Source organism: Dermacentor albipictus, chromosome 1 (genome assembly GCF_038994185.2).
Source record: "Dermacentor albipictus isolate Rhodes 1998 colony chromosome 1, USDA_Dalb.pri_finalv2, whole genome shotgun sequence".
NCBI lineage: Eukaryota > Metazoa > Arthropoda > Arachnida > Ixodida > Ixodidae > Dermacentor > Dermacentor albipictus.
Genome location: NC_091821.1, coordinates 117,008,499 through 117,030,104, shown reverse-complemented (window position 1 = coordinate 117,030,104; position 21,606 = coordinate 117,008,499). Strand labels below are relative to the sequence as shown.

The 21,606-nt window shown below is 48.5% G+C and overlaps 2 protein-coding genes across 4 annotated transcripts in view; one reads left to right on the top strand and one right to left on the bottom strand.

Moving 5' to 3' along the window:
- The window catches only part of LOC135907863 (alpha-(1,3)-fucosyltransferase C-like), a 127,170-nt gene that overhangs the window by 82,896 nt on the left and 22,668 nt on the right, over positions 1-21,606 (bottom strand). The window lies entirely within an intron of this gene.
- Positions 1,111-21,606, top strand: part of cathD (cathepsin D) — a 34,772-nt gene continuing 14,276 nt past the window's right edge. Inside the window, exons 1-4 of the mRNA XM_065439617.1 lie at positions 1,111-1,508; positions 11,082-11,217; positions 16,599-16,722; positions 17,820-18,261. Coding sequence (XP_065295689.1) covers positions 1,441-1,508; positions 11,082-11,217; positions 16,599-16,722; positions 17,820-18,261 — 770 coding nt within the window. The 5' untranslated portion in view covers positions 1,111-1,440. The remainder of the gene's footprint in view (positions 1,509-11,081; positions 11,218-16,598; positions 16,723-17,819; positions 18,262-21,606) is intronic.

The following is a 21,606-nucleotide window of genomic DNA, read 5'->3' as shown; positions in this document are numbered from 1 at the left end:
CTGTAAGTTAATTTCACATTCTTTTTTTTTTGATGCTGTCGTCAACTAATGGATGGAGTTGACTCTAGGCGTGACGTGTTTCCTGTTGCCAGCTTTTGCCGAGTGTCCCCTCTTGTTGAATTTATTTCTCTATGTTATGGGGGCATGTGTCAGTACTGTGTGGTACACGTCACCATCGTTTCCGGTTTCCACGACGTATCCAGCCTCCTGCCTCCCATTCGAAGCCACGCTGCACTTAGTGCGCGTTCTCAACTGGTCGCATTAAAAGGTTACCTACTGAATTGCTTGTTTAGCTCTCGAAGTATTAAGGTTTCATACTCTAATTGTTGAATAGACAGCAGCCCATTGAGCGCTTCTCCAACGTCTTCCACGTAGAGCGACCCAACGATGGCAGCGCGTTATGGCGTCACGCGACAAGCATTTTGTTAAAAAAAGTTAAATTATGTGGTTTTGCGTGCTAAAACCACTTTCTGATCATGAGGCACGCCGTAGTGGAGGACTCCGGAAATTTCGACCACCTGGGGTTCTTTAACGTGCACCTAAATCTAAGTACACGGGCGTTTTCGCATTTCGCCCCCATCGAAATGCGGCCGCCGTGGCCGGGATTCGATCCCGCGACCTTGTGCTCAGCAGCCTAACACCATAGCTACTGGGCAACCACGGTGGGCGAGAAGCATTTTGTTACTGCCGAGAAACGCACAGTGTGGCATCCGTTTGAATCTTTCACCGCATGAAGCACATTTCGGCTGTGATCAGAGCGCTGTCATCGCGAAGTGCGCAATAGACACGCCAATGGCAAGTGACGCCGAAAATACGCCTGATATGCGTGGCATGTGGTAAGCGCGGCCGTATGCGCTGAAATTTCTGTGCCTGTACACGGCTTGCATGTCCACAAAGATGGCCACTACACTCGCCTTCATGTTGGAGGGAAAACATCGACAATGATGGCTCGCTCAGACGCTGACAGCAGAGTGTTTAGCTTCTAAAGCGGGTGCCTCTTGGACACGCGCTGTTGTCGCGCGAGCCAGCCAGTAAAAGGAATGAACGGAACCGAGAGAAACCGCGTGCCCCGCGGACGCACGAGGCTTCCGTGGCCACTCGACGCCGTCGCCCGTGCTGGCTGGGAGCGAGGGAATTGCAGATGCAGCCACTGAAGCCCGCCAAGAAAAACAAATGAACAGAGCGAAACGCTGCGGTGAGCGACTCGTTTTCGCTGTTCTCTCAATATCTCCTCGAGTGGCGTGATAGAGCGACGCCCCGCCAGGCCGCAACTCCGCGGAGACGAGGGTCCCCGTGCACGAAACTATAAGCAAGAGAGGCCACGATAAATATCGCGCGCCCGATAGGCTTATCAAAATTCAGCAAACGGAAACCGCCTGGCGAGGGGTTCTTCGTCGCCATACCCGGCCCGTCGCTCTGGCCAGACTGCGCCTGGACAACATGGAAGCAAGGCTGTCGGCAATCGTCGTGCTCGTGGCGCTCGCCGGCGTCGCATCGGCAATGCTCAGGTGAGCTTCCAGCCATTCTCTCATGGACTTGGCGTCCTTGCGCTTCACGATAGGCTGCTGATTGTTGCAGCTCTTGGAACGCGCCACGAGCACAGAGCGTTCTCAGTATCGCGATTGATGCGGTTAGGAACAAACAACTCTCCATTCCATTCAGATGATGGTCTTCAATTATATGCGCTTCGGATACGAGAGATGCCGGAGTGGACGTCTCCTAACCTGTGACCACTTAGGCCACCTTAACACTCACCGAAATGTCCTTACACGGGAGTTAGGAGATTGTAACCCCATTGGAATGCGCCCGTTGAGGCCTAAAATTCAATATTTGACAGCAGCAGGGCATCTTATGTGACTATCTGACTACCTAACGAGAAGAAAGGGAACCGAGGGGCCCAATTTTTATTAATCATGTCATTAGAATCTAACAAAGGAAGAACAGGTGTCTTTGTTTTTTGGCTTCTTATGATATGATTAATAAAAATCGGGCCCCTCGGTTCCCTTTCTTCTCATTCAATACATAACGAGGGTTCGAATTCGGCAACATTGATGCCCTCAGGTAGCATATGTGGTTTTATTGACATGTTGCCTTCACCCAAAAAGATCACGTACTCGTGACGCCTGTGGCAGAAGGATGCTCCACATCCACCGCCAGGGTTTGTGAGTGGTGGTGCTGGCTAACACTCCCAGGATTAGTTATAGTAGTAAAAAATAAATACCCCAGAAAGTGGATGGGAAAACGGCGCCGCAGTAGCTCACTTGGTAAGAGCATCGCACGCGTAATGCGAAGATGTGGGTTTGTATTACACCTGCGGCCACTTGTTTTTTCATCCACTTTCATTTCCATTCCATTAATTTGTGCTTTCTTTAATTCAATTAATCACTACAAGCAATTTCCCCTTTGTTGTCCTTGGTGTCTTTCTTAGTTGTCTTCTTATGATATCTAACTACCACGGCTGGTTTCAGTACAACCTGCGTACATGTCAAGTCAAGTATTTCACCTCTCTGTAGTTGCTTCTCGTGGAGCTCCGGATGGCCGTTCTTTGTGGTCTGCTACCGCGGTTGTGACTGCTCGTACAGCTGCTGATATGTTCATTTATCCGATTTTCAAAGTCCATAATGCTTCCCCCATCCATTACATTATATCAAATTCAAAAATACATCACGTTTAGTTGTTACTACAATAGCAATTATATACACACTCCAAGCGCATTGCTGCCATCAGCGTCGGTATCGCCATGATGTTCCGTATAAAGTGCAAGGGCGCTAACAGTCGCCACGCTCCCTACGCTGTATGTGCGAGTGAGAGCGTGCGAGGTGAGCTGACGATCGCTGCTCAATCTCGCCCGCGCGAAAGAAACGAAAGCGGGAAGGAAGCGCGCTGTCTTCCGTCGCGCGCGAGGCACCTAACGTCACGAGACACCGGGGTGAAAGAAGGGAGGGGGGCCGGCGTTCTACTCCGGCTGCAACTGCGCATGCGGCGGCTGCACGCGGTCGCGCGGCCCTATCTTGGGAGCGATATGCGTAGGGGACAGTCTAGGTGCGTCGGTGGCTCGTAGTTGTGCGTGCTCTGTGTTCTCGGCGCTCTGTTTGCGTTGAAGCGATAGCCAGCAAGGTCACTTCGCTCGCTGCTGCTGCCCTGTTTCCTCGCTTCAGCGCTTTGACAGCGAGTGTCCATGCTCAGCGAGTGTGATGTCTTCATATTTTCTGTGAACGCTGACACCATGCTCGTTAATTCAGTTAGCAAGCGAATGTTTACAAGTTGATATGGCCGATAAAACTACTATCATTACTTCGTATAGCTGTCCACTAATTTGCTATCGCAATCAATGCTTCGCCTTTCGGGCGAAACTGCAACGTTTTTAAACGCATTACATTGAATAGATATATTCCGGACGTGCTTTTCTCAGTATGTCTCATTCCTTGTAACCTCACTGTAGCGCTTCTTGTGACGTAACGTGATTTCGCTTCTATTTCGAGCTGCAAGAAATAATTAGGAGAAAAAAAAACAGCCTTCAAAAATCATGGCCAATGTGTGGTATACTTTAACGGCGTACAATTTCTACTCCGACGCTGCACGACTGCATGATTGCCGCCCTCACTCTGCCTTCTTGCTAGAGGAATCCTGATTTATTTTTGTTGTGTGCATTTCTTCTCGTATTTTCTTACTCTGCGGAATACACCGCTAGAAACAACTTCGGTTTCCCTGCACAAAAACGTGCGCGAAATGCCTCACAGTGTAGAGTGCCTGGTAGCTTACATACTGTCATCAAGCTAAGAGGGATTGTCATATTAAAAATGAACTATCAGGGACACAGAGAGAGCGGTTACAGCTTTAGTGGGAAGTGGAGAGATTAATCTATCTATATAGGCTTGTCATTCGATCCAGATGAAAATGGGCGAAGGGTGTCCGAACACACCCTCCACGTACTTTTTTTTTAATGTGTAGTACAATGTTGGTGCTGGTATGCCGTTGGCGTTACGGCTTTATCTAGATCGATGCAAGAACGTGATCTCAGTTGTGACGATAATGTCGTAGCTCTGGATAACTTCTGGTGCACGTGATGTCGTGACGCGCGGACTCATTACGTAATGTTGTCCGCAAGATCGTGCTCTTTCCAGGGGAAAGAGCACATGCCACCGTGTCCCCGCATACAGTCTAGCGCGATTTGAAGGTTATCGCGCGAGCGTCGACCAGCCTAGCGGCCCGTTTCGGAACAGTGAAAATCAAGATTTCGCCTTCTCTCCCTCGTTGGCTGTTCCATGCTACAACAATCACTCCCGCGACGAACTCGACACCCTTTCTCTCTATTTATAATACCGAAGAATACCTTACGCGCAATACCATCGCTGCCTGTTCGCTGAAGCAAAAGAATGAAAAAACATCTTCCTCAGACGGGAGTGACCGCAGCTTAAGCAACAGCAAAAACAGTGAGGGAAGCTGGCCTGATACATCCCTCTCCTCGAAAGAGGATTCTGGGCCGCGGCGCTATTCTTGTTCTTGGTCGTAGCTTGCGCTGTAATCACACAAAAAGACATTCTACAACCGTCAAATTGCTATAGACTGTATTAAAAAAAGTCAGTGCCATTCCACTCTGTGAATGTGGTAGACCAGCGAAGCTGTATATGTGGGCCCCTTAATGGCGAACTGTCCATTTGCGTGCGTCAAACGCCGTATGCGCATAAATGGAAGGCAAGGTGCGACTAGTCGCTCCACCACGATGTTGAGCCTCGGAAGATGATGAGGCACGGGAGGTATGCATACCCATGTATCGTTGCAAAACGCGGCACGACACCTTTTACTAACGAATCCCGGCATGTAGAACAGACACGCACTTCGCTGCACTCCGGGGGCACACACTGTTTTACCGTAGCCAAGGCGATCGTAAGTTGGTCGACGTCCCGCAGTGCAGTAATGGTTGGGAAGTCACTCGGAAACCACAAGCGCTCACACACAACACAGGCCACACAAACTTGGTTCCCCATAAACTCCCTCTGCAGCCTGACCATTGTTCCGGTGAAACGTTCCAAGTTTGCGGGATCGGGGCCAGATGGACGGTTCGCATTTCTTTCCGCCTCGCGGTCCTGGCGGGCAGCACGCTTATGGGACCGCCAACACGGGAGACCGGAAGGAAAGGGGATAGGCAAGCGCTTGCAACGCCGACAAAGAGAGGGCGGTGCCAACGTAGACATGGCTGGCGTGGGTCCAAGTGTAGTCTCTGTTGTTATGAGCTTAATATCTGATACGGGTTGTATTTGGACCTAAGATATTAAACTTATTTTTGCAAGTTGGCGGAGTGCTGAAAGATAACTGAGTAATACTTGTTGGGGGGTGTTACGAACTTCAACCGGTGCCACCAGTGTTACGACATCCAACCGGTGCCACCAGTGATACGAACTTGTACCGCTGCACCACGATAACGGCTTTGTGGTCCCGTAGCGCTCGTCACCCGTTTCGTGACAGAGCGTTGGTAGCGAAGACTCCGAGCCTGGCGTCGATGAGAATAACAAAAGGGACTTTATACATTATATACAGGTTATCATACAGGACATGAACGGATCGGCACTGGGGCCGAGAGCTCACACAAACGCGACTGTTCTCGCACGACGGCGTCCGGCGAAAACGCGTGACACATCTCACCCCAGTCGGGAGCGACCCTCTCTCCAGGTGGGGTCGGCGGATCCTGTTTTCGAGCGGCGTGTCACTGCTTTTATAATCCCCGAGGCCCATTGTCACTCAACCGGCCCAATACAAAGTCAGCACACGACGGTCGTCCGAGGGGTCCAACCAGCGACCGCGCTGGCCACCCGGTTCAAAGTTCGCGCGCGCGGTGACCTCCAGGCAAGGGAGGTGCGGCGCCGGGCTGTCGGGCACACGCGAACACGTTTAAACACGCTGCTTCGCCGAGGCCTCTCCCGCACGAAGGCGCAGCATCTTGACTTGTGAAGGGAGAATTGTGGCGCTCGCAGGATAGATTCTGCATCTTGCAGATTCGGGATCCGGGCTTGTGGTAATGGCACAACAGCATCCCCGCCCTCAGATAAGGCGCCGGGAAGACGAGCTGCCTCCACGTGGCTCGGATGCCAGGCGCGCACGTTCGTCAGGCTCGTCCAAGTTCACGTCCAGTGTCGGGACGCCAGGTAACCTCACGTGCCCAGGTCCGACTCGCCAGGACAGGAGCTCTGCTCACCACGTCGTCGCCAAGGCACCTTGACCAGCTCCGCTCGGGTCGTTCCTAAGACCTTGCTTCTCGCCACTGGTCCCGCTTGGTCGTTCTGCAGCTTGCAAAATCGACCGGCAAAAGGCAACACCCAACACGAACAAGTGCCCTCTGTCTCCCGTCAAACACCAGACAAAGCCATAATTCAAATCAACCTAATTAATCGCTATCCCCTTTTGCCCCCGCTGCAACAAGAGGCAGGTGTACGATCTAGCACACAAGGCTCAAACAATCAGTTTTCAAATCAACAACACACCAAAATAGAAACAATTATTAATCAGCAATAATAATTACAAATAGAATGGTCCCCTTGAAATCGCTTTGGACCGAAAACATACTTCTGAGGAAGCAAATGAGGTCATTCATTTTTCCCGGCGATATTTTCGCGGAATCTGAAGCTGCTTATATTTGCGACCCTGCTTATCCGTGTAGCGGCGGTACAATAAGCCAGGTTCCTTGCCAAATGAAACCCCCTTTTTTTCCACTCCCCGTTTGACGCTCTTCCTCAGATCGGCTAATGAACAATCTTCCTGTTGCTCGCGAATCAGACTTTTTCTTTCAACTGCAGCCTGCTCCTGCCGGCTGGCGGAAACCGGAGCGAGCGTGGAGCCCGCGTCGCCTAATTGCGGCGTCGCGTCTCTATCGCGGCTAGCACTGCACGCGTCACTCCCACTCACCTCCAGGACCCGCTCGCCTAGGCCAGCCTCCGAGCTCTGCCTCTCCCGTGACTGCTCGCCACTCAAGTTACCGTGATCGGTCCGTGTGCCGCACCGCCTTTCGCTCACCGACGCTAAGTCAAGTTCCCTCGACAGCGGGCGCGCTTTGGATCGCGTGGGGGCCATGTATGCCACGTCGGCAAAGAATGATTTGCCCTTATCCCTCAGCAGCTGCTCCGAGCTATTTGAGAAGAGGTAGGAAAATTGCTCCGGGAGGGCGGCTGACACAGCGGCTTCGGTGTTAAGTTTTCCAAACTCTCCTTCAATGATAACCGTTGCGATCGGTAAACAGACACTCTCCTTCTCGGCCACTTGCCGTATCCTAACGCACTCTCCCGTAAAATCACTCGAGGAGACGAAAGACGGGTGAACAACGTCCATAGTTGCTGCAGAGTCCCGCAGTGCTCGGCACTTCTTGCCGTTTACCTTAATTTCCTGCACATAGGGCTCCAATAGACGTACGTTTTTGTGAGTTTCCTGTATCGTTGCAAAAGCAATTCTCTCTGGGCAGCTTGCAGCGATGTGCCCTTGCTTTTTGCAATTGTAGCAGGTTAACGGTCTCCGTTTTTCAAAAGAACGCGTCATTTCGTTTCGCTGTTTCGGACCATCATCATCATTCTGAGATGCATTCTGTCCATCCCTTACAGTTTCTTTGGGAAGGGACTCGTCGTCCCGAAACTCGCGACGCGTGATTTCCTTCCGTTTGTCGGGCTTCCCGTAAAACCCATCTCTTCTATCTGCTTTTTCTATGCGCACTGCCTTGCTGTGCAAGCTGCGGCGTGTGTAATACTCTTCCGCTAACTCTGCTGCCTTGTTTAGCTTAACCTCCTTTAGCCTATCTTGCAGCCACAGCCGGACATCCTCATCAATGCAACGGTAGAACTGCTCCAACGCGATGCATTCGACAATTTTGTCGCGGTCGTCGTAAACCTCTTCGCCCTTCAGCCATTCCACCAGGTCGGCTTTTAGACGAAACGCGAAGTCAACATTCGACTCTTTACCCTTTTTTGCATACCGGAACCTCTGCCGGAAAGCTTCGGGCGACAATTTGTACTTCCGCAGTAGCGCTTCCTTCACATCACTGTAGCTCTCAAACGCCTCTTTCGATAAGCAAGTTATTACGTCTGATGCCTCCCCAGGAAGCAACGCTAACAGATTCTGTGCCCAGAGGGATCGCTCAATGCTATTCCGTTCGCACACGTGCTCAAATTTCACGAGGTATTTGGCCATATCCTCTCCGACGACAAAGGGTGGAAGTTGATCGCGTATTCTTGGAACGTTAGAAGTGAGACTAGGCGCTGGCGAGCTATTTCGAGTCTCCAACTCTTTCATTTTAAGCTCGTGCTCACGAATCTCTCTCCTTTCCTCCATGCAACGTTCCTTCTCCCTCTTTTCCTCCTGTTGCTGTTCTCTCCTTTCCTCCTCTTCGCGACGTTCCTGTTCTCTCCTTTCCTCCCTTTCCCGTCGTTCATTGATATCCGCCCAGGCCTCAGCGGCCTCCTCAGCCGTTACGTCCCCAGTCCTCATGACCTCAAGGATCGCATTCTTTCTTTTGGTTGAGCCCAACTCAATGCCCAACTCCTCACAAATTTCGAGAAGTTCCTTCACCTTGTACTTCTCCATCGTTCACACTGTCCTCCTGCTGTTTACCCTTTTTGAATATACCTGCCGTACGCTACTATAACACTACTAGTAAGACATATGCAAGTATATCACACACTGCCCTGTTTACCCCCTCAGCATCCCCTGGTTTTCAAAACACTCTTACTAGGCTTGAAACACACAAGGTTATCACAATGCAACACCAAATCCTTCCCTAAGCTACTATAACCTGTGTCAGAGAAAGTCTGGTGTTTGAGGTAAACTTCAGGCACTCACCGCGCCGAGGTAGCTGATGCCGGTCAATCCCGTAGCTGCCATCCAGTGTTACGAACTTCAACCGGTGCCACCAGTGTTACGACATCCAACCGGTGCCACCAGTGATACGAACTTGTACCGCTGCACCACGATAACGGCTTTGTGGTCCCGTAGCGCTCGTCACCCGTTTCGTGACAGAGCGTTGGTAGCGAAGACTCCGAGCCTGGCGTCGATGAGAATAACAAAAGGGACTTTATACATTATATACAGGTTATCATACAGGACATGAACGGATCGGCACTGGGGCCGAGAGCTCACACAAACGCGACTGTTCTCGCACGACGGCGTCCGGCGAAAACGCGTGACACATCTCACCCCAGTCGGGAGCGACCCTCTCTCCAGGTGGGGTCGGCGGATCCTGTTTTCGAGCGGCGTGTCACTGCTTTTATAATCCCCGAGGCCCATTGTCACTCAACCGGCCCAATACAAAGTCAGCACACGACGGTCGTCCGAGGGGTCCAACCAGCGACCGCGCTGGCCACCCGGTTCAAAGTTCGCGCGCGCGGTGACCTCCAGGCAAGGGAGGTGCGGCGCCGGGCTGTCGGGCACACGCGAACACGTTTAAACACGCTGCTTCGCCGAGGCCTCTCCCGCACGAAGGCGCAGCATCTTGACTTGTGAAGGGAGAATTGTGGCGCTCGCAGGATAGATTCTGCATCTTGCAGATTCGGGATCCGGGCTTGTGGTAATGGCACAACAGGGGCTAGTTGGTGCATGTTTCCAGAAGAGGGTTGTAGCGCCGAAAAAGACAACACATAGCAAGCGCCTATCCCGTCTCGCTTGCTATGTGTTGTCATTTTCGGCGCTACAACCCTCTTCTGGAGGAGTGCTGAAAGCCTGGCTCACCTCCACCGCGAGTCGGCCCAATATTGCACTATCTTAGGGATCGGCCCACGTATGGGGAGAAATTCTCGATCTACACTGCTCGATAGGGGCACGCAATATTTTCCAGAACTTAGCCATATGCAGCTTCGCTGTAAAAAGAAAGTCGCACGATCGGTGTTCAATTTATTAAAATAAAAGGGCCACAGTTATCTCCCCAGCACGATGCCCGATGGAAAAAGCTGCGCTGGTCCACCATCCACAGCACCGGCCGCCACATATATCGGACCGAGGTCAACGCTGTCTTAACCAAGCGTTGTGAGAAGCTAAAGATCGAGTGCATTATTCCCGTGTAGTTCACAAAACCACTTCTGCTGGGCTTATATCCACACAAAAAAGTAAACGCTAGAACAATTGTGAACAGCAGACGCCAGCCATTAGTTGTCTTATTGGGCACATTATTAACCAATGCGGCCGGCCAATGGCGAACTGCACATACACATGAAACATTATGTGAGTTCGGTCCTTGCATGTTTCGGTCTTTGATTTGCACTTCGGTACTTCGTTCTGTAAAACATTCTCAATCTTTTAACTTCAGTTGTTATAGCAATTGGGACAATGAATACTTCGTTACTCATTGAAGGCTCTCTCGCGAACGCGCAGTCTTTAATGTTTCACCCTAAAGTTTAATAGGTACAGTGTACAGAAAATCAGGAGGCGCCCTCTGAACTCACAAAACCGCGGTGCAGCTTCTGCGTATCGAGTCTCATCCCCTCCCCCAACATTTTCTTGCGACTTCTGCAGCGGGTGCATGCACGCTTTGGCTGCTCTTATGCAACCTGCCGGGAACAAATTAGACATCCCAGAAAAATAACAAAAGATAAAGGCGCCAATAATATGCGCCCTGTCAACCGTTAGCGCTCTCTTATATTTCTGTTCTTGGTGACACATCCTGGAAAGTTCTGGCGCTCGGAAGCAAAAATACTAAATTATTATTTTGCGTAATGTGCAGACCAATTAGACTATACGTCAAAAGTACGCAAGAAAAACGCATTTAGAAAACAAATATATCTGCGCTAGGAGACGCTCTTCATGCAGGAACCCGGCGTGAACGTATGTTGTGTGTGACTGTATATCCCGAAGCCTGCAGAATAGTATTTCTTTATTTTCGTAAGGGCCTGTTCACTCCAGCAATGCGGTAATGCTGAGCGCGGCACGTGCTCAACACACTCTCTCGGTATCTTGTGCAGTATCATAACATTCACTCTCAGAACGAAGTCGAATATATATGTGAAAAGCTCACGTGAGATTAACTGCCAAAGTAATCAACACGGACTTTTAACTTACGGCGTTTGATTCGCTCGCTTGTTTCGTTCGTGACCATGCCGTCATTCTTCCCGCAGGGTTCCCCTAAAGCGGATGAAAAGCGCTCGGGAGCACTTCCGCGAAGTCGGAACGCCACTCAATGTGACTCGAGCTTGGTCCCTGGGCGGCGGCGTCGCAGGACCCTTCCCGGAGCCCCTCAAGAACTACCTCGATGTACGTGCGCCTTCACTCGTCGTGTATCCCAAATTGCTGAAATGTGCCTCGCAGGTCGGATGCATGTGTGGATGGATACATGCCTGCACTTATCGCCTTTTAACGTTTTGATCATTTAGATACGAGCAACAATTTTGTGAGAAGCACGCCTTCTGCATCGCTGCACCATTTTGCACAGTAGGATGTACTGTACGTAGCAAGGACACTCTGCTAATCTATATGTTAATGCGATTAGTGTTCTTTGGGAACTTCGTTCAGTTTGCGGCATGTATCTAACCTTTTTCACAATGCCCAGTGACGCAAGTTGCCTACTATAGCTTCGGCCACTAGGCATCTGCTTGCTGCAGTATTGCCGAGCATACAACATGGGCCACAGCTTGCGTGCCCGAACAGTCAACTTCGGCACTGCGTATGCGATAATGGTATGTGCCCATTCTTGACCAATTCCCCAGATTTTATGTGCCAAGGTGACACAAGGAGTATGTGACCTTAAATATATTAATGCGATTAGCATTCCATCGAGATGTCACCCATTTTGCTGCATGTATTATGTATGTTCGTACCTAACGTCTGTCAAGCCAACTTGTGCCACTAAGTATGTGCCCAAATCGACAGCTTGAGAATAGACGACTTGTGCCATTGAGTATGTGCAACTAGGCATGTGACACTAGGTATGTTAACATTCTTGGCAAATCCTCCAGAATGGGTATTTACACTCGGTACGTGCCCGGATATACAAGTGCAACAAGAGGTAATAAATGAAGAAGTCGGCAATAGAAAATACGACAAGGCAGCTACAGAGCAGTGAAAAAGCCCACATCAAAAGCATCCGAGTGTGGAGAAAGAAGTGAAATGAACAGAACGGGACCAAGGCGGGCATTGAGCGGTGAGTTACGGAGAAATGAAGATCTCGGTAACAAAAAATTGAAGCGGGCTATACAGGAGTAATGAATTTGGCCATACCGCACTGTATGTCCAAATTCTTAACTCCTGTATAGCCCGCTTCAATTTCTTCAATGATAATCGCACTAACGTCAGCATTCATCGTGAGATGGGTACTGCGGGAAGTTGCAGCCAGGATAGTAGGAATAGTGGGGGTCGCTACGGAGTTTGAACCGGGGCGCAGTAATTGCAACAAGATATACTGACTCATGGTATTATTCGGCATTGTGCTTGGCAACGAGATTGCGACTTCGTGTATCTGCTAATCTGGCCATATGATCTCGTGATTCACGGATAGCATGGGGATACAATAACCGTCATAATTATCCTCATAACCTGTAAAACATGTCATCGCCAATTACACACCAATCGTAGGAAAGATTGCTAATCGCATTAACGTCTCCAAGGGATGGATGCGCCGCCGATATCTTTATTTATACAGGAGCAACTAGCTTGCGAGGAATCTCTCAGCTCACTATCTGGGCGGCAACACGTTCATTGCTCGAGAGAAAATTCGTGTAGGCGACGGCGCACCCTCGCACGTGACACATGACTGCTTTCACTAGGAAGGCGCCGCACAGCGTTTGCGAATCCGATCTTTCTGATTGTGGCTGTCGGATCGGATTTCCTCGGTGGCGCCGTGAGGGATTCGCGATATGGCGCTGTCGCGACCAGCCGCCGCGGAGTAGCGGTGCGTTGCTCTCGACAAATCAAGCTTGCTTTTGTGGTAAAATAAATTAATGGGATGGTGATGAAACTTAGAAATTGTGTTCGAGGAAATGTAAAAGAAAAACGCACCACGGCAACTCCAGTGCCCGCAAAGCCACTCGATGTGATACAGCATCCGTTCTTTCTTTCTTTCTTTCTTTCTTTCTTTCTTTCTTTCTTTCTTTCTTTCTTTCTTTCTTGTTATTACCTCCTTTTGTGTAGTTATTCCTCCTTGTGGGTATGAGCCAAATTTTGAGGCCACAACAACAACAGCAGTGCCCGCTTTGAGAACCTGCTGCTGTCGCGGTAAATGATCTGAGCCCGTGGAATAACTGTATCCTGCCAATTTTCATATTTTTGTTTTCTTCTTTTTTTGCAATTAATACATTGCATGCAATCTGAGCGTCTTCCTTTTTTCCTGTCGTTCATTTCAACAACGTGCCACTAAAGGTGGCGTCACTTCGAGGTACCCGGTGCGGCTGCTCGGCGTGTCAATCCCCACCCCCTCCTCCCCCATGTCTCTTGCCACTCCCTCCTATATCTTAACACACATTTTGTATAGCTAATGTGAAAAATGTGGGGGGAAAAATGCCACTCCCTCCTATTCTTGCCTGTATTTCGGCATTTATTTCTGTAAAAATAAAAAGGAGACAATATGCTGGCAGTTTTACATGTCGCATTTTTTAAAGCGTTCTAGGAATTGTGCGGCTATAGGTACGATACGAAAGAAACGCTATATTTGACAGTAAACCTCGCTTCTTTACGGAACGTGGTAGATGAGCGAGTGTTAAAGTTATAATCTGTTTCGAGTCATGTCGTTTAACATGTCTTGATCGCACGGTGGGATATGTCAAATACGGAGGAGTGTGAGAACACTCGAAACTTTCGAATTACGAATCGAATAATGTTGTATTTTATTTTGTCCTCTAATCTAATTGTTCCTATTCGCAAATGCGAATATTTTCTAATAGCTTTCGAATTATTCACATTCCCAGCTGTGGACGATCGAACATAATACTAAAGAAAAGATAAACCAAATTTCACCCCTGCCGCATTGTACATAAGCAACGGGAAGTTACGCAAAGCGCGCTGCGTCGCTAGAGGAGCTGGATTTTTTCGACAGAAACAATAATTCACGCTCAAATTTCGCTTAGACATGACATTCGGCAATCGGTATTGTTTGGTACTATTTATTAATGCTTCCACTGTGTTCTCTTCGGGTTAAATCTGAATACGCTCGATAGCAACATTATTTGATATTACAGTGGCACCATTTGCAGCGATAGTGTGTTCTTCCTTCAGCCATCGCTGCAGTCACGTTGATTGCCGCAACGACAGAGTGAAGGAATTTCATGTTGAGATGCATTTTGCTGCGCAATTAGTCTCGAATGCTTAACCTTTTCATCACACTCACGGTTTCGTCATTGAGCACGTGCCGAAAGTTGTTGTTTTACATGTGAAATTATTAGTCGTTAGCTTCGAACAAGCACGTCCTTGTTTTTAGTAAGGGCGTTGTGTATCTTTAGCGATACCATCGTTCCGTTCTGAGCTGCTAGCTCCCAGGATGACTTAAATGCCTCTGCACTATTTTAATGAATTGGAATTTCGAAGCTTCAAGCTTTGTCTTCCAGTTTTTTTAGAAAAAAAAGATATTATTTGAGAAAGAGAGACTTTGTCCACCGTCTTTTTCAACTAACCGCTGTAGTATTTGAAATGTTGGTTGTTTCAAAAGCACCACGTGTGTAGCAATTAAGTTCTTCGTTCGAAACAAATCTCAAATAGTCAATGCGATTAATGATACGTGCGTCGTCCGTGCCTCGACCATTGTGAAAGTACACTCGAAACACGGTAGCACTTAAAAAGGTGCGCATTTTCACGTTCTCATAGGTAAGCGGTCCTGTTTGCCCCAAATGATGTTAATTTGCCCGGTAGATAATGCTAATTCTAGGCCTGAAGTAATGTCCCACGTAAAGTTTGCATCAATCGGAACAAAATTTGCAGAAGCCAGGAATATGCAGCTGGGGTACAAGGCGTCATGTTACCTCATGCATTTAACATGGCGCCTGGCGCTGAAAGGTGCGAAATTATGCACATTTATACATGTTTACTTTTACAGACCATTTTACTTTCGGTTCATGGCCGTCTCCCCTTTAAGATCGCTAGGCTGGTCGACTCCTTCGCTTGTTGCATGTTAACTATGAGAGCGTGATTTGGGGAGCGCACGTACTTGTAAACTTTCGCGCTCTATGGCAGCCCAACATGGCGGCGCCCGAAGCCCCCTCGCGCTCCCCCTCGAAAAAAGAACGAATGGTAGACGGACTTCGTCTGTATTTAATGCTCGACGCCTTCTGTTGACTGCGTAAACGTCCTTCACCATTTCGCAAAATTTCCTGCCTGCTCCGGCAAAGTGGCCACAGCGACCTTTAGAAGCACGATCGAGGCGCGTTCTGCTGTTAAGCAGAATCAATATCGCTGAAATTATCAGCGCGCAGCGTTTGTCTCCGTTCTTTGTTTCCGACTCCCTCTCTGCCGTGTCTGTCTCGACACAAGCGACAATGGCATGTCAATGTCACATTGTCGACAATGTCAATGGCACAGAGATAGCAGCGAGAGCACCTGTTGCTGCTATATCAATCCTTCGCAGCGCTATAGAGACAAAGGTCGTGTCGATGCGCCAACTTTGATTAAATAATGCTTAATTTAGTATAGTTAGTATACTGACAAGGACAGATTCACAGTGCGACAAGATACAGCGATAAACAAATGATGCGAGCGGCGCAATGAAAAAAAGAAAAGTAGTTATAAAAAAAGATCTTGTAGGTTCTAGCACCCAAAAAAATTTGCACAATCTGAAGAACAAAAAAGTGTAATGGCGAGCATTGGCAACTACTCTAAACGATTCAGAACTGGCGCCTAAGTCACGCATCCTGGCACTTAAAATGACGCGGTTGGTTTGTTTATGCATGTCGTCTTAGAGACTTTTGGTCGGTGTATTCGTTAGTTTTATTGAATAACGCAGTTTGATATGCAAAATGTTTTCGGTTTATGAAGTCTTCGTTTTCACAGCAAATTTTCATAGTTTGCGGGCTGCTGTAGTGTATTTCGTTCACGTGGCTGTGTTGGAGATATTTGCCCAATTTCACCCAAGTGCTTCTCTACATTCTTGTTCCCCAACATTCTAAAAGCACATGCAAAGTAGACAATGGCCAAAGCGCATCAAGAAGTGCTTGTCTGAGTGCACTTGGCATCAGACCACGTGTATTCTGCGAGATCGCTGTCATCTATACTCTAATAAGGAACGGCCTGACAGAGTTCTGCTCCTCTTAAGAAGGAAAAGACCTGACGAACAATAGGAAAATAAACCCTCAGAAAAAGGTTTTAGCGACGGTGCAATTAAAACAAACAAATTTTGCGCAATTCCCTGGAACCCTTCCCATCCTTGTGGTAAACAGGGAAACATACGATTGGGTGTTTTTCTCCAAATGTCATTGCATATTTAAAATCTTTGATCTTCCATTTCTAGAAAACTACTCGCCAGATTATGGTGAAACTTTTAAGTCACGGCGTTCAACGCCTCCGGACTGCGCAGTGCGTTACGAGAGACCCCGTAGTGGATGATTGCAGATTGATTCTGACCATCTTCAAATCTGTTCTTTGCTCACATGCGAATACAACATACTTTATTTTTTGTACGTGAGACTCAATTCACTGCTTTTATTCAACGCATGCAGGCGCAGTACTACGGGGACATCACCCTTGGCACACCGCCGCAAGTTTTTAGAGTCGTTTTCGACACCGGATCCTCCAATCTATGGGTGCCCTCGAGCAAGTGCCCGTTCACCAACATCGCCTGCAGTAAGTGCACCACTTTTTGCTACCAGATTTACTGCAAGCTTCAGTGTTGTCAGGCGAAAGCTGCCATCGTGTATGTGTGTTTCTTTCACTCACTATTTCGTGTGCTATGAGGCCAAATTCCAAGACTGCATGTTTGCACATATACGGTATGTGTGCCGTGAAATTCGACTATAAAGCACTCGTAAACAGCGAACTATTCCCTATAAAACTCGATGGGCGCTAAAAATGCTTAATTTATTACTGATGTTGTTGTGACATCACGTACACGCGACTACGTATGAGCGAGGCGGGAATTGCCCTGGTTGTTATCAATCAAGTATGCGCTTGGCCTCACGTCGGTTTCAAGCGCCATGTATACGCTACCGTGGTCGTGTGAAGCAACTTGCCAAATTGGCAGGCCCTCGTCGCTAAAACGTGGCGAGGCGTTAGTATACCCAAGTGTACTTTGAAACATTAATTTTCTGTAATGCCGGGCTATGGAGGTAAAGGTATTCGGCCTTTGTCGGTTTACATTATGGAATTCAGTGAATAGCTTTTGTAAATAAAATGAAAATAACACTTTTTTTTAATGCGAGGGTAAATGCCTCAGGGCATACAGGGGTATAGGATGGGGTTGAATAAGGATGACTAAATGAATGAAAAAAGATTTGCTGACCTAATGAAGTCCAAGAGGGATCGATAATGCAGACCCTGCGTCCACTTACTCACTTATACTTACTTGGGTTAAAATAACAGTCATCTTGCCCCCACTCAAATAAAAGCTTTTGATTTGCGACGAGCATGCGCACTTATAACAAATACATGGTTCACGCTGAATAAAACATTCGTTATACGCAAATATATTGATATACCAGGTACATCGAACGAATTTCCGCGCACCCGGTGCGCATGTCCCAACAACGTTCGCTGTCAAACTTGCCTGCTCTAGCTGACAGTTGTGAAGTGACCCCACTCGGCGCATGCTACGAATGCCGAATCACAGCGTCTGAAACGCTGAAAAGTGGCGTTGTTATAGCACGCGCTTCTGTAGCATCTGCATCCGCAATAGAACCGGTAGAGCAAACTAGTCCCGACATGTAGTGCTCGTGCCTTTGCAGTGCTGCACCACAAGTACCGCAGCTCAAACTCGAAGACGTACGTGAAGAACGGCACCGAGTTCGAGATCCGCTACGGCAGTGGCAGCGTCAAGGGCGAGCTGAGCACGGATGTGTTCGGCTTGGGCGACGTGACGGTGCAAAGCCAGACGTTCGCCGAGATCCTCCGCGAGTCCGGTCTGGCTTTCATCGCGGCCAAGTTCGACGGCATCCTGGGCTTGGGTTACCCGCAGATCTCGGTACTGAGCGTGCCGCCCGTCTTCGACAACATGGTGGCACAGGGCCTGGCCGCCAAGCCTGTTTTCTCCGTCTACCTGGACCGCAACGCCTCGGATCCCAACGGCGGCGAAGTGCTCTTCGGTGGCATCGACGAGGCACACTACACCGGAAACATCACCTACGTGCCCGTCACCCGCAAGGGCTACTGGCAGTTTCACATGGACAGGTGCGTGCTTCTACTCCAGGACGACGCATACTTCAAAAATATTTGGAAAAAAAAGAAAACCTTTATGTTCGCATGCTCGTGCAGCCATGTACTGCATTTATTAGTAGCAAGCAGCCGGGATTATAAAGAAGGTCATCGAGCAAACCTTTGTTCCACCATGCAAATGTACGTTTAACCGACTTGCCCGTCTAGCTGCACAGTGCAGTGTTATACGAAGCTGGCTGCACCATATGTCAATATGTCTTAAAGTACAGCTCAAATGGGTAAAAATGGTTAACACCTCAGGAATCGTTACTTTAATGCATACAATTTCTGTCATCACTTTTTTTTGTATATGTTGTGCCCTGAAGACCTGACATATATGATCTTCAACGATGCCAATGAACGAAAAGAAAGGAAACTGAGGGCTCGATTTTTATTAGTGATATCATAAGGAACTAACAAACAAAGACACTAAGGACAGCATAGGGGAAACTACATGTACCTATTATTTAAAATATAGAAATGAATAATTAATGGAAATTAAAGTGTACGAAAAAACAACTGGCTGCAGGTGGGGCACGAACCCACGTCTTCGCATTGCGCGTTCGATGCTCTTACCATTTGAGGTATCGCGACGCCGTTTTCTCATCCACTTTCTGAGGTATTTATGCTTATCTACTAGAACCAAACCTGGGAGTGTTAGCCAGCGCCACACAAAAGTTCATGTACACGTGAAGCCTGTGACAAAAAAGGATGTTCCACATCCACCGTCAAGGCCATGAGGTGTGGCGCTGGCTAACACTCCCAGGTTTAGTTCTAGCAGGTAAACATAAATACCCCAGAAAGTGGAAGGCAGAACGGTGCCGTGGTAGCTCATTTGGTAAGAGCATCGCACGTGTAATGCAGAGACATGGGTTCGTGCCCCCTGCGGCCAGTTATTTTTTTATTGCCGTAGCAATTACATGGGCACTCCAGGCGTAGTTCCGCCGTCGGTGTTACCGTAATGTGCCGTATAAAGTCCAAGGGCCATAATACCATCGCCGCGCGCCTTACGCTGTATGAGTGAAGGCATGCGAGGGGAGCCGACGATAGTCGCTCAATCTCGCCCGCGCGTATGGGAAGAAAGTGAGGAGCAAGCGCACCGTCTTGCGTCGCGCGCGAGACACTCAATGTTGCGAGGCACCGGGGAGATGGGAGGGAAGGGGGCGGTGCTCTATTCCGGCTGCAACTAAGGTCCCTGAGTCAAACTAAAAGGTAGCGACATTCCTCCTCGCCCGGTCTCTCCTTTTCCTGGCCTTCTCGCAGTTTGGTCGTTGGCTCGGAAGCCGCCCATAGAGTTACATGAGGTGAGACATTATAATTGTTGTTGGGTGTTCGCGCATAAATTTTTACCGTATTTAAGGCTTGATTATTGTGTGCTGTGCTAGGAGCGATGATGGAACGCTATGAAACTGGCAGAAGCAGATGTTTTTTGTGCTTTCTCGGCGCGTAACTGCGCGCTTGTTTTATGGCTAAGGGTGTGCTGCCTGCTTACAGTTAGAAGGAGGCTTTTGGAGCCAGTTTGGTGGACAAATACCCATTAGTGTCGAGTACTAGCACACAAATCAGAATTCCTTATCTCACCAATAATGTATACGTAATGTACAGTATGTTTATATACATGCCAGAGCTTTATTTGAGTGTTATGTCGTCCACGGCCATGCATTGTACTCGTAGGCAAAAACACTGTCGCGGCTTGCGCAGATCAACCCGCTTCGCGAGTTATTTCTATTGCATTGATCAGATTCTTTATTGGGCTTTCTAAAGACACTTGCCCGGCGTGAAAGGGTTACGATGAAGGTTTCGGTGGCACACGCCAAAGGCGATGCGCTCGCGTGTGTGCAATATGTAGCTGCCGATTCAACAACTCGGATGCGTTTGCGCTGCTCGAAGTGCGCACGTGTGTACTTGCGTGTACCCAATCGACCACCGTGTGTCCAGCTTGTGCACCTTCAAACCAATCTTAGTTCCATGATGACCGAACGCAAGGCGCGTGACATATTCGCCTGAATAACGCGAGCGTCATGTAGAAACGTGCGCCATCAGCGCGAAGCATCTCGGCTATTCTCGTAGTTTCGTCATGACGCTGGCATCTGTTTATGCAGTGAAACTTGTCCGTTGGTTCTCAAGCGCAAACATCACAGTGGAATCTGTAATTCATTTGTCAACAAAGCGTATGCAAGGACGAAAGTTACACATAGAAATGGTTTCCATCAATGAGCACTTCCCTCTTTTCTTTACGCAGTTACAAGTCAATATGAGCCAAGAAAGTCGTGCACCACTTTATCCTGCGGAGAAAGCCTACTCACAATGACGAATTCATTTGCACTGGTAGTGAACAGCTCGCCCTCACAAAATATGTTTGCAGCGCCTAACAAAAGCATGGACTGACAAAGATACGCACTCTCAGTACTACAACAATAACAGGTGTAACGTTTCTAGCACGATATATGACAGAACACAGCCCACGCACTCCATAGCTTCATACACTTGTATACGATAGCGCGATCAGGAAAACAAATCTGAACGAGCACCGAAAATAGCGCCCGTGCATAAGCTTACCCATGCCTGAGCTCCGTACCCCGTCAACAACGAAAAAAGCTCCATTCGTACACGTTTGCACCTCCAGTACTCTTAAAATCACTCCCTAACATAAAACAAAACAAACACTGAGTTTTTCAATGACGCGGCTAGCCACGAAACTTAGTCAAAACATACGAAATCCCTTGCGAAAGCCTCGCAGCGAAAACTCGACGGCCAACTGTCATGGTGGTGAGCGCGCCGAAACGCGGAAAAGAAGAGAGCGCTAAAAATACCACGTAACGGGGGTCCACGGGCGCTCAAGAGGCTAGAATATAGTAGTAATGAAGAGGTTCCCCTAAGGAAACCTCAGTATAGCATCACCGTAAATAACTAAAAAAGGAGGAAAGCAAGAAAGAGGGCTCACCATGCGATAGGCTACATAAACATGCAGGGCGGCAGAAGAAAGGAAAAGTGGGCAGAGATTGAGGAGCAGTTAAATAGAGAAGAAGTAGGGGTGTATGCGGTTACAGAAACGCACCTTAGAGACTCGGGAGAGCCGCCAGTGATTGAGAATTATGCTAGGGAAGGGTACAACAGAACTAAGTCCGAAAGAAAGGGAGGGGGAGTCGGAATGCTCATCCATCAGGGAGCAGAATGGAAAAGAGTAAATTCAAAATGTCAAGAGCATCTTTGGTTATCAGGTACAATGAGTGGCGAAAGAAACTTGGCTGGGCGTTACGTATTTGTAGACCGGAAATAATTGCACAGAGAAGAATAAAGAGTTAGTGGAATGCATAAGCG